This window comes from Cnephaeus nilssonii (genome assembly GCF_951640355.1).
Source record: "Cnephaeus nilssonii genome assembly, chromosome: 22".
In the NCBI taxonomy this organism is placed as follows: domain Eukaryota; kingdom Metazoa; phylum Chordata; class Mammalia; order Chiroptera; family Vespertilionidae; genus Cnephaeus; species Cnephaeus nilssonii.
In genome coordinates this window covers 17,871,863-17,883,762 of record NC_137093.1, presented here as the reverse complement: position 1 = coordinate 17,883,762, position 11,900 = coordinate 17,871,863, and the positions used below count along the sequence as shown (strand labels likewise).

The 11,900-nt window shown below is 40.2% G+C and overlaps 1 protein-coding gene and 1 pseudogene across 3 annotated transcripts in view; one reads left to right on the top strand and one right to left on the bottom strand.

Annotated features, from left to right (window-relative positions):
• Positions 1-2,154: 2,154 nt before the first annotated feature.
• Positions 2,155-3,736, bottom strand: LOC307093904 (keratin, type I cytoskeletal 18-like; annotated as a pseudogene). Its single transcript has one exon. The product of its transcript is annotated as a keratin, type I cytoskeletal 18-like (transcript).
• Positions 3,737-9,131: 5,395 nt separating this feature from the next.
• The window catches only part of ARHGAP32 (Rho GTPase activating protein 32), a 121,071-nt gene continuing 118,302 nt past the window's right edge, over positions 9,132-11,900 (top strand). For both annotated transcript variants that reach the window (XM_079762476.1, XM_079762475.1), the window contains exon 1: positions 9,132-10,478. In XM_079762476.1, coding sequence (XP_079618602.1) covers positions 10,363-10,478 — 116 coding nt within the window. In that variant the 5' untranslated portion in view covers positions 9,132-10,362. The remainder of the gene's footprint in view (positions 10,479-11,900) is intronic.

Sequence of the window (11,900 nt, the reverse complement as noted above, 5' to 3'; positions counted from 1 at the left end):
TTCATCTGGGAGTTTTTAAGGAATTACACAAAGTTTACTTTTTGCCTTGTTACTTTTCCCCTCGTAGTGTCCTAAGTTCTAATTGAAATAATTTCCCCCTTAATGTTTGAATGCTCAACCAGCTTGACACTCTCAAGGAGAATTTGCTTTTTCAGTTGTTGTTAATCAAAGTAAATCCCTAAATAAGTTATGAGTCATTGTTATCAGTGAGTGTGTACATATCCCTGAGCTTTTCGGGGGCAGAAAAAAGGATTGAGAATCTGTTGAAAAGCTTCTGGAAGAAACAGCCTTAGTTTTTTTCTTTGGAAAACAATGCTGCGCGTGACCTGTTTTCTCATTGTATCCTCATTTCCTGGAACGTGGTGCACCTGTTTTTACTATTAAGCTCTTTAACGTGACTGTGTAGTTAGTGAAAGATTATAATGAATTCAGTTCTCAATGCTTTTTCTTCTCTTAAAAGTTTAGTTTTCTAAAATCTAATTTTATATCTGAAATACCGTATTTTCCGGCATATGAGACGACTTTTTAACCCGGGAAAATCTTCTATATGCCCAGTAGTCTTATACGCCGGAAAATACGGTACATAAAATTCCCACCCTTTCCCTGGTTTACTTTCTCTCTGTCACTTGTCATTTGCTCTGAAATTTGTCACAGTGCTTTGAAAATAGTAAATGGCTGTACTAATCTAAGGGGATATTTTAATTCCGGCTGGTTGGTTGACGCTGGCAGAAACACCAGTGAAGGCTGAGTCGTCTTTTCCATTTGTTCATAAAAAAACTCCTTGCTAGTTCATGGACATAGTTGGTATCTGTAGAATCTTTGACTGTGGTAACTGTTCTTTGACTTGGAGATTCTGATGCACTGACCAGATAGTAACAGCACTTGCTTGGGGTTGGGCGGAGGAGATTGTCTAGTTCTCCTTGGCAAATCTATGACACTTGTTACTAACATGTTGGATTTCCAAGCTCATGAGGATTTATTAATGTTTATCCTCTCTGTGTTACATTATGTCATGAATCCATGTTTTCTCAGATATGAGCCTGTTACAGGTAATTATTTGACCCGATTCTTAAAATCATTTAATTTCAAATATTTAAGAGTTGGTGAACTAAGTTTAGTATATTAGAATGGGATTTTCCTGGACTTCAACTTTTTTTCACATAATTGATCATTTATTCTGGGATGTCAATCGTTTCTTCTTCCTGCTCAAGTGGGATTGATTTATGATGTTTCTGTCCTCCACTTTAAGGATATTCCATAGTTCACGCAGCTTTTATGTGGTCCTTCTAAAATAGTAGGAACTAATTAATGACAAACATGCTGGGTAGAGTCTTAGGATTAGTCAGAGATGGTTCAGATGTGTGTAGGTGTTACCATTGTCCATAGTAGATTGTGTAGGAGGACACAGAATGTCATTGAAGGCAGTAGAGGGTGCAAGAGCCCATTTGGGTTAGAAGTCAAACAACTTGAAACCTCTTACTATGTTGTACCATGGAGAGCTGCCCCACTTTTACTTGGTTAAGTCATTGCAAGGTTATCTATAGCCCTTCGGTTACTTTTTTCTTTGTATTTCCTATCTTTTTACCATTTTGTTGTTCATTCGATTAACATTTTTTTTAGAAGGCTATTAGATAAGGCAGATAATATAAAACGAAAGCATTCAATATAGCTTTTAGGAATTAGTGCCTATAAAGGAAATATGACAGGTAGAGGAACCTGTAGAACAACACTTGGGATATAATCAGCAAGATCCAGACTGTTAGAGATTATATCGGACCTGGCTTTGTCAAAAATATATGACAGAAAAAGGCGGGAAAGCCTTTAAATCGCAAGAGATTTAAGAGATCTATTAGCTAAATTTCATGTGTGGACTTTCTGATTTAAACAAATCAATTGTTAAAAAAAAAAAAGGATTCCTGGCCATTGGAAAACTTTGTACACTGACTGGCTATTTATGATATTAAGGGATTAGTGGTTAATATCTTTAAGTGAGATAATGATATTTTATTAATTTAATTTTATGAGAATTTTGATTTCTTATCTAAAGGAGCTTAACATTTTTTAGTAAACCCAAAACCTAGATTCATGAAACATCTTTCTTTATTATACCTTCCATTTCTCAGCATCTATTATTTATAAATATTATGGTGCATGGATACCTTATATGTACTGTTTTATTTGATGATTCATTACAAAATGGTTAATCATGGTTATTCTATTCAGATGAGGAAATTGAACCTCAGAGATCTTGTTTTATTTACTTTTCGATGTTTAATGGTTTCAGAACTTCTTATTTGCCCACTGCACCCCAATGGGGTTAGGGTGTTCCCCGCTTCTGAAGCTTTAATGCCTCAGAACTTTGGGGTCAACCTCATACATGTCTTTGCTGTCCACAATCCTGCTGGTGGTAGTTTTTTGGATGGATTGCATGGAGTTGTTGTCTAGGGTGTCACCAAGATTGAAGTCCTCCCCTTCCTCCAGCAGGCGGCAGTAGGTGTTGATCAACCTCCTGCTTGACTTAGATGTTCAGCAGAGCTTCTTACTCCTGGCCCTGGCCCTGGCCTTGGCCCTGCCCCTCCGCCCGGGTCTGGGGCATCTCTGACTCCAGGGCAGCTGGATCCTGTTGAGCTGTTCCATCTGCATGGCACAGCGCACCTCCACCTCCCTCAGGCTGTTCTCCAAAGTGGCCTTCAGATTTCTCATTGAGGCCACGTCGATCTCTAAGGACTGGACGGTACGTCTCAGCTCTGTGACTGTCACCACAGCAGCTTCTATCTCAGTGGTCTGCAAGGTGCCCACTCTCCTCAGTGTGCGGGGACCAGTACTTGTCTCGCTCCTCTTGGTTCTTCTGAGCCAGCTCATCGTACAGGGCCCAGGTGTCTGCCATGACCTTGCTGAGGTCCTGAGATTTGGGGGCACCCAACTCCACGGTCAACCCAGAGTTGGCAGTCTGGTTGCATAGACCTTTTACTTCCTCCTCGTGGCTCTTCTTCACGAAGAGCAGCTCCTCCTTGAGAGCCTCGCTCTCTGTCTCCAGCTGCAGCCCAGTGACATTGGTGCCATCAGTGACCTTTGGGAGCCCATTGATGTCCCTCTCCACAGACTGGTGCATGGCCAATTCCATCTATTTTGATTCTGAAGTCATCATCAGCAAGATGGGCATTGTCTACAGAACTTGCAAAGATCTGAGCCCTCAGACCCTCAGTGGTCTGCAGTAATGCCTCAGTCGCTGACCTGGGGTCCCTTTCTCTCTAGGTGTTCCCAGATTTTGCTCTGTAGGATCTGATTACCAGCCCCCAGGCTCCTCACTCTCTCTAGGGAGGAGGCCAGGTGGTCATTCAGGCATTGCATAGTTTCCTTCTCTGTCTGGATGGCCACGCCTCTGGACCCCCAGCCACAATGGACACTGGCGGAGTGGGACATGGAAATCCTGGAGCCCGAGCCCCATGTGCCTGCATAGGCACTGGCCCTGCTGTTTTCCAGCTGGGCTGGTGGCTGGGCAACTGCCTGGAGCCCAGGGTCGGGTAAGAAGCTGGAGCAGGTGATGAAGCTCATGTTGTGCAGTGAAGAAGGCCAAGACTCAGGTTCAGGCTGCTGATCGAACTTAAGAGATCGTAAGGAAATTAATTAAGATAATAAGTGGCATAGAAGGAATTTGAATCATTTGCACTTCATTAAATTAAAAACTATCTACCATTATTTCTAAAATGGAAACCATGGATACTCAAAAATACTACTGTTAAAAATTCCTACTGTTGTTTTCAATTACTTTTATATTTAACTTGACTGCTATTTATAATAGTGAAACAGTAGCTGATGCATTGCATGCCAGTAAGCAATGAGTTAGATTCTAAACCTGCTTACCTTACCACAAGGGAATCGTGATATAACTTGGAGATGCTGAATTGAAAAAAAAAAATAGCTTCATCATTTTGCCAGTTCGGTTTGAGACATTGTAAAATGTGCTTTGCATTCATTATATCTTTGGGAAATGTCAGATGAAAAGCACCACAGATAATAACCTTAATGTCTGGCTCCAGCAAAATCAGAAGAAATAGGCAGATATTCAATTCCTAACTAATGTGTCATTCAAATTTAAATATAAGTCTGTATGGTTTTAAAGAGCTACCTATATTAACTTTTTAAAAAAACCTTTCTATTATATTTTATTCTTCAAAAGTTTTGCATTATTATTTTTGCAATTGGTAAGTTTTACCAGAAGAAACTTCTATAACAAAAGACAATGGGAAAAATGCCTGTCTCCTGAAATAGCTTTAAATGAGCAGGTAGAAACTTAATGCTCCTTTCTAGGAAAATAAAACTGAAGAATTACTGATACCAGAGTAGAAGTATTCTTATTTTATTATTACTGTTGTTTTCTTAAACTTTTTTAAAAAGTTGCGAGAGAGGGGGAGAGAGAGAGAGAAACATCAATGTGAGAGAGACACATCAATCAGTTGCCTCCCATACTCAGCCAGACCGGGGATCTAACCCACAACCTTTCATTGCATGGGGCGACACTCCAACCAACTGAGCCACACTGGCCAAGGCTATTGCTTAGTTATTTTTTTTTTACTATGTTGCTGTTCAGAACTTCTTGAGAACAAAAGAATGAATACCAGTTAACTTCCCTGGCTTAAACATAATTGGCCTAAAACAGGTTATTTTGTAGCTTGAACATCTATGATATATGCCTTGAAATTTTAAAGCAGAATGCAAAATCCTATTGAAAGCCAGAAACCTCATCAGTACACCTGGACAGACATTTGCTGGTAGTTTGTGCTATCCTAAACCTTTTCTTTCCACACATTGCTCAGAGGCCCTTGGTCGGCACAGCCCTGGTGAGTGGTAAGGAACCGGTTGGTGCACAGAATGTTTCCAGTTTCTGCAGGTGGAGACCTTACTCTCTCTATGGGATCGAATCTGGCTTTTTTATTTTTATTTATTTTATTTTTGATCAAAGCTTTATTTCATTCAGCTTTCTTCCCCCCTTTCTGTGGTATTCCTTGCGCCATCTTTCTGTCTTCCCGTGTATCTGCAGTGGTAACAGTACCAAGTTTCTTTTCACATTTTTCGCACACCACCCTCCTCGGTCCCCTTAGCCGCAGAAGCAATGGCAGCTTGAAAACATCAATCGGAAACATCCTTATTTTAAATCAGAATCGTAGATGTCAGATTGGCTTCTATCCTTTGAGGATGGGGTGAGTGTGATGTGAGAAAAATGCTTCTAATTCTGTAAGTAGTTGAGTGTTTTCTAAAACTTTAACTAGTTACTGCCGACTCCCACTTTTACTCTTTTTAAAAATATATATATATTTTATTGATTTTTTACAGAGAGGAAGGGAGAGGGATAGAGTCAGAAACATCGATGAGAGAGAAACATCGATCAGCTGCCTCCCGCACACCCCCTACTGGGGATGTGCCAGCAACCAAGGTACATGCCCTTGACCGGAATCGAACCTGGGACCCTTTAGTCCGAAGGCCGACACTCTATCCACTGAGCCAAACTGGTTTCGGCTCCCCCTTTTACTCTTGCCACCCCCTGTGGGTGGCAGCCGGGGAGCAGGCAGAATAAGATGAGTAGCTGCTGCTAAAATTACTTCCCTCTCAAATAAACACAGTCGGGTGAGCTGTCCAGGTAAGAATATTAGTAGGTAAAGAGTAGATTAAAACATTCGATGTATTGGCATTTTTCAAGTAGTTTAGTTGGAGAAATGCTAATAAGTTTATGCAATACCCTGAGCTTTTCAAGTATGCAGGCTTAGTATAGCTTATTTATTTATTTAGTCCCAATTTCCCCCATAGCGATTGCATCCTAGTCCCTCCCAAATCTTCTACTGAGAGAGACTCTAGTTAGATCATTTCTGATTATTATTCACACCTTTACATTGATTAACTGTGGTCCACTTCCTTCTTTAGTCCTATAGATTTACTCAGATAAAAATACTGTTTTAGTATTGAATGGTCATTTTAAAAGATGAGTGATTCTGTTAAATTTCTTTTTGCCAGTGTTTTAATTTAATCACTATATGTAGATACTGTATTATCTTGTGGTCTTTAACTCATTGCTAGGATAATTATAACTTGTTTTAGACTTTACCTTTCTATGGTAACAATTACATAGTTTTGATTTGTGTGTGTGTGTGTGTGTTTTGTATATTGAGAGCAAAAATGAGTACCCCCTCAGACCAGTGAAGATTTCCTGAGGTCTCTGGAATCGAATGTATCTGATAATGCAAGCATTTCTGTTTTTTACTACTTACTGAGTCAGCCAATGGAATGCTGAAGTTAACACAACTTTCTTGTTTTGTGTGTCTATGGCTGGATAGTAGTATGCATTGTTCTCTGCAGCCTCTGACTATTTTAATTTTATTTGATAGAATATGTTAATGTTGATACTATGTCCTTCTCCCCTTGGCATGAAAATACCTTGAGCCTCTTGAGAGTTGGGACAAAGTATTCCTGGATTGGATTTTGTGAACTTTTGAACAGGGAAGCAGTAAAAGAAAGGGATGTGCCCTAACCAGTTTGGCTCAGGGGATAGAGCGTTGGCCTGCGGACTGAAGAGTCCCGGGTTCGATTCTGGTCAGGGGCATGTACTTTGGTTGCAGGCTCATCCCCAGTAGGGGGTGTGCAGGAGGCAGCTGATCGATGTTTCTCTCTCATTGATGTTTCTAACTCTCTATCCCTCTCCCTTCCTCTCTGTAAAAATCAATTATATATATATATATATATATATATATATATATATATATATATATTATATATATATATATGAAAGGGATGTGGCTTATCAGTTTGACAGTAAGTAGATGCAGTCTCTGCATTACATACATAGTATGGACATTAGGTTCCTTTATCAATGAGGTGCAAATACCATGGATTTGGGTCTTCATAGGTTGGGGTGGGAAATACGTAGAGAAGGGATTATTAATTCCTGGTGATCAGGTTTTAAGCCAATCAGGAAAGGCAACCATGTGGTCTTCAGGATCAGAGGCCTCTGGGAACTTCACAGCCTCAGGGATTGGATTGACTGCTTTCTTTCCTCCCTCCTGCTATTCAGTACCTTCTGTTTGTGCTAGGTTTTCTGTAGCTCCAGAAGAAGGGAAAAGACAGTGGAACACGTTGATTTTGAAGTTAAAAGTAATCTTTAAAACTCAGAATAGCAGAGTCAACCCTGTGAGAACAAGTCTTGGAAGGTCTGGTTGGTGCGTGTGTCAGATCGATGGGAAGGGTTAGTCAGACTGCCCTCATGTTCTGTGGCAAATGGTGCTGACGGTCCACTTTCCCGGGTTTGAAAGGGCCTGAGGAAGTGAGGTGAAGCAAAAGAAACAGTTGAAAGGAAACGTGGGATTAATAGAAACATCTTAAAGGAGTTGAATTTGTTTAGAAGAAAAAGAAGACCTAGGTACTTAAAATAGTATTTAAAAATCTGGTTCTACACTGAGGGTATAAAAGGTTATATTTAAAATTAGTTATTGGTTTTTGTAAGGGTTACATGTGCATCATATAGTGAAAAACTGTCTCCCTCTCACTCCTCTTCTCTGGCTGGATTCTTTCATTTGGAGACCACAACTGTCACTGGCTCTATCCTTCCATAGATATCCTGCGCATGTGTAGCCATGCATGCTGCTTCTTTGTCTTCTTTGAAAATGTGAATTGCAGCACTTCCTATATACTATTCCATACTTTTATCTCTTTCTTCCTCGCCTTCAAGTGGCCGTAGGGTTTTGTTCCATGTTATGACCAGTAGGGCTGCCTTGCGTTTCTCACTTAACTGTATACTAGTAGCATTCCATTCTGTGGCTAGCCCATAATTGACCTATGTAGTTTTCTGTTAATGGGCAAGTAAGGTTGTTTTTGCTATTTCTATTTTTGTGATTGTAAAGTTTACTACAATGAATATTCCTGTCCATCTCTTATTTCCACATGTAAAAATAAGGTCATGTCCTAGAAGGGGAATTGCTGAGCCAAAAATATGTGCATTTTGAATTTTGGTAGGTTTTTGTCAAATTGTCTTGCACAGAGGTTATGTCATTTTATATTCCCATCAACAGTGTATATTTGCTTTCCCACATCTTGTTTCAGTTTGTTAAAACCTTTACAAATCTTTGCCTGATAGATTGAAAAAGGCATCTTATTGTGGTTTTTGCATTTGTATTATGAGTGAAATTAAATACTATGTTTTAAGGTCCTTTTATATTTTTCTATTATTATTCTGTTTATGCTCTTTGCCTGTTACCTTCTGGGTTGTTGAGTCTTGCATATATGTAGGAACCCTTTATATATTAAGGAAATTAACCCTGTGTGATATGTTCCAAATATTTTTTCTCAATTATTTACTTTTTACTTGGCACGTATATGTGTGTGTGTGTGTGTGTGTGTGTGTGTGTGTGTGTGTGTGTGTGTGTTACTTGCTATATATTAGTATATATCTCCAATATATATTTTTTGTTTGGGGAAGATTTTAAAATTTGTAAAATTTGTAAATGATTCAGTTTTTAATGGTTTCAGGGCTTCTTAAAATTATAGTTAGGACTTTCCCACTGTGAGATGATAAAAGCTTTCCCTGTGATTTCTTTTTATGGTTTTATTTTTACATTTAAATCTTTGATCCATTGGGAATTTATTTTGACAGATGGAGGGAGGGATTAAATTTCATCTCTTCCGAATCTTTGGAATATGTAAGGGGATTTATGGCATAGAGAGATCTCAATACTATGTTAATTTTTTAAATGATTATTCAGGGCAAAATTTGCTATGGAGTTGTCTGGAGTGGAAATTATTGGACTAGTTTGCAATATATTTCTGTGTAAATTGTTCAGGGATTTTTTCCATATTTGTTGCTATCAAGAACCATTTGGTTTATAAATGTACTAGAGGCCCGGTGCAAGAAATTTGTGCACGGGTAGGGTCCCTAGGCCTGGCTGGCGATCAGGGCTGATCAGGGCCTTCTGGCTGCCAGTCAGGGCCTCCCTTCCCGGCTGCTGGCTGCTGGCTGCTGGCTGGGGCCTTCCTTCATTCCGTGTTGCCCCCTGGTGGTCAGCGCATGTCATAGCAAGCGATCAAACTCCTGGTCTCCCAGTCGAACACCCACAGGGACAATTTGCATATTAGGCTTTTATATATAAAGATTCCAAAACTGAATTTTGGTTTCTAGCAGAAATACATTTGATGACCACAGTCAGTAGATTAAAATTATACAGTTTTGAAGCAGCAAGATGAATATAGTAACACATTATGTAAGTTATAATTTTATAGGAAAGAAAAAAAGTACAATATTGTATAAATAAAGTCAGGTAGAAGGTCTCTTTTCCTTATTTTTAAGTGTGAAAATTCAAGGGTATCCCATTGGATGCCTTTAAATTTATTTTATCTGATCAGATTTCATAGATAATCAGGGCTCCGTTAAAAGGCAGAAACCTATGACTATCTGACATGTCAGTGGATGGTACCAGTATGGCCGATTTCTAAGTAACAGTGTGTTGTTGCCTGTTGTATAGATGCTATACTTTTCACTCAATTCCCAGAAAGTCATTTATTGCTGCTACTGCCACCTGTATATTAAATTATGTGCAAAAATGTCACATGCTTTTTATTTGATACAATTTTTGCATGCTTTTTATTTGATATAATTGTCAACATCTTGTAACTTAGGATGCTTTTTGTTTTTTTAAAGCCATGGAAAGACAAGCTTGGCTGTGAATGCCCTACTTAGGATACCTGAGCAAAGGTGTATATGGCAGTTATTGCTGAGGGGAAGGGAAGATGGGTGTGTTACATTAGAAGGCATGAGGTTGGCCCGGTCCCTAGACTTATCTTGTCTATAAATTGTGATCCTCCTTAACTGTGAGATCTATAACTGCGCCTCTCAGCGTGGTTGGCCCAGGAGAGCTTTACCCATAGCGTTATCTTTTTCTAGTTTTCCAGTTTCTTTTTCTTACGTCTGAAATAGCAAAAAGATATAAGTGAGAAAAGCATGCATTTTGAGAACATCTAATGTTAACTTAAGTGGTCACGTTCAGTTAAGAAGAGACACATGGTGATGAAGTAAATAATAAAGAAGGACTGAAAGGTCCCCTTGGTTTGGGCTCTGCATTGGGTTATGTAGGTCACCTCCCAGGGCCTCGGGCAGTGGGAGGGGTCTGATGTCACAGGTGTAGCAGTCAGTGCAGTGAGTATGCGGTGTGTGATTTCCTGTCTTACCCACTGTAATTAACCCGGCGCGTAATAGACTGTGCCCGGCATGGTCACATATCACTGGTGTACCGGCCACGCACCCGAGTGCAGGTAAATAGAGCTGAACAGCCTGAACACTGGCGTTCCTGACCCCATGCCTTGAGGTACACGTTTGACGACAGGATGGAGACGGAGAGTGAGAGCAGCACTTCGGGGGATGACAGTGTCTTTTGGTTGGATTCTGAACTTGTCACCCAGGCGACTGACAGTGAAGGGGGAGGAAGGGAAGAAACTTGCAGGTAATTATGGAATCCCCAGTTCTCTCTCTCTCTCTCTCTCTCTCTCTCTCTCTCTCTCTCTCTCTCTCTCTCTCACCTTTCTGTTCACCCCTACGCCTCCTTCCCATCCTCTGTCTCTGTGTTTTCATCTCTTTTCAGTAAGACTTTCTGTTCTCCGGGGGACGGTTTGGTGCTGTGAGAGGACAGGTTTCTAGTTGTATATCACATTCTTCATTCCCCAGCTTGCCCTGAGCTTGTAAAATGCTTGAGAAATGACTTGTTGGAACACCAGGAAGAGAGGGTGTCAGACAGGTTCTGGAGCGGCATTTCAGGAATTTCAGGTAGAGACTCGGAGTGAACTACTACCCCTTCCTGTGCCTGATTTGTATCGGAGAGATTTAATCTGAATTTGAATATAATAGGACTTTCTTTCTCTATTTTTAGAGTGTGTGTGTATGCGTGTGTGTGTGTGTGTGTGTGTGTGTGTGAGTGTGTGTGTGTGTGTGTGTGTGTGTGTGTGTGTGGCTGCTTTTGGTGCCTTTTTCGTGTGTATGAAACATTTTCATTAAGCATAAATTCATTATTTCATGGCTTTAATCCTTACTCTTGTCTCTGGCCTTATGGCTCCCTCCCCCTGCTTCTCCCCCCCCCCCCCCCCCCCCCCCCACACACACACACACACACACACCAGCCTTGGTTTGGGATCTCTGGCTGTAACTCCACAAGTCTCCACGTTGGAGAAGGCCTCCTGATGAAGCAGCTCTCCAGGTTCAGTGGTGGTGAAGACAGAGGTCTCACTCAGCCTGTGGACACGGGGCCATTTGTTTATTAATTCTGTTGCACTGTTACAGGTTTTAGGAGGCTTGATTTTGGCTTTTCTTTTTCAAAAAGGCTTAGCAGATTCAAGTTTTTTGGAGGCATGAACACAATCTCTGGAAGAGTGTGTAGTACAGATTATCACTGCCACCCACATGGGCAATTAAACATCGTTTATAATTTTACCTGTGAGTACGCGGGTAGGTGAACATACCATTATTTCTATCAGATTTTGACTTTGTGTTTAGTGTTCAAAAAGAGTGTCTCTCTTTCTCAAGGTTATGGATTTCTGAAATCTTTAAAAAGATTTCATTTTTAAAGTCTAGGTTAAATGACAAAAGGGATTGGATATTAGGATCTCTTGATAACTCACACTAAATTAGCTAATCAGTGGTTAAAACGAGTAAGACGTACGTTTGAAATTTTAAAGAATAATTTAATGTTCAAAGGAACTATTTTATCAGCATCTGGAATTCTTGTGTGAACTTTCTCACTCTCCATGACTTTATTTAGCCCTTCTTTTTTGAGCGTGCCATTTTTCTCCCAAGGTTGCTGGAGTTACTCACATTCCTTAGTTTTCAGTGTGGTCATTCTCATGCCCAATCAGTAGGAGTGAAGTATTTATTT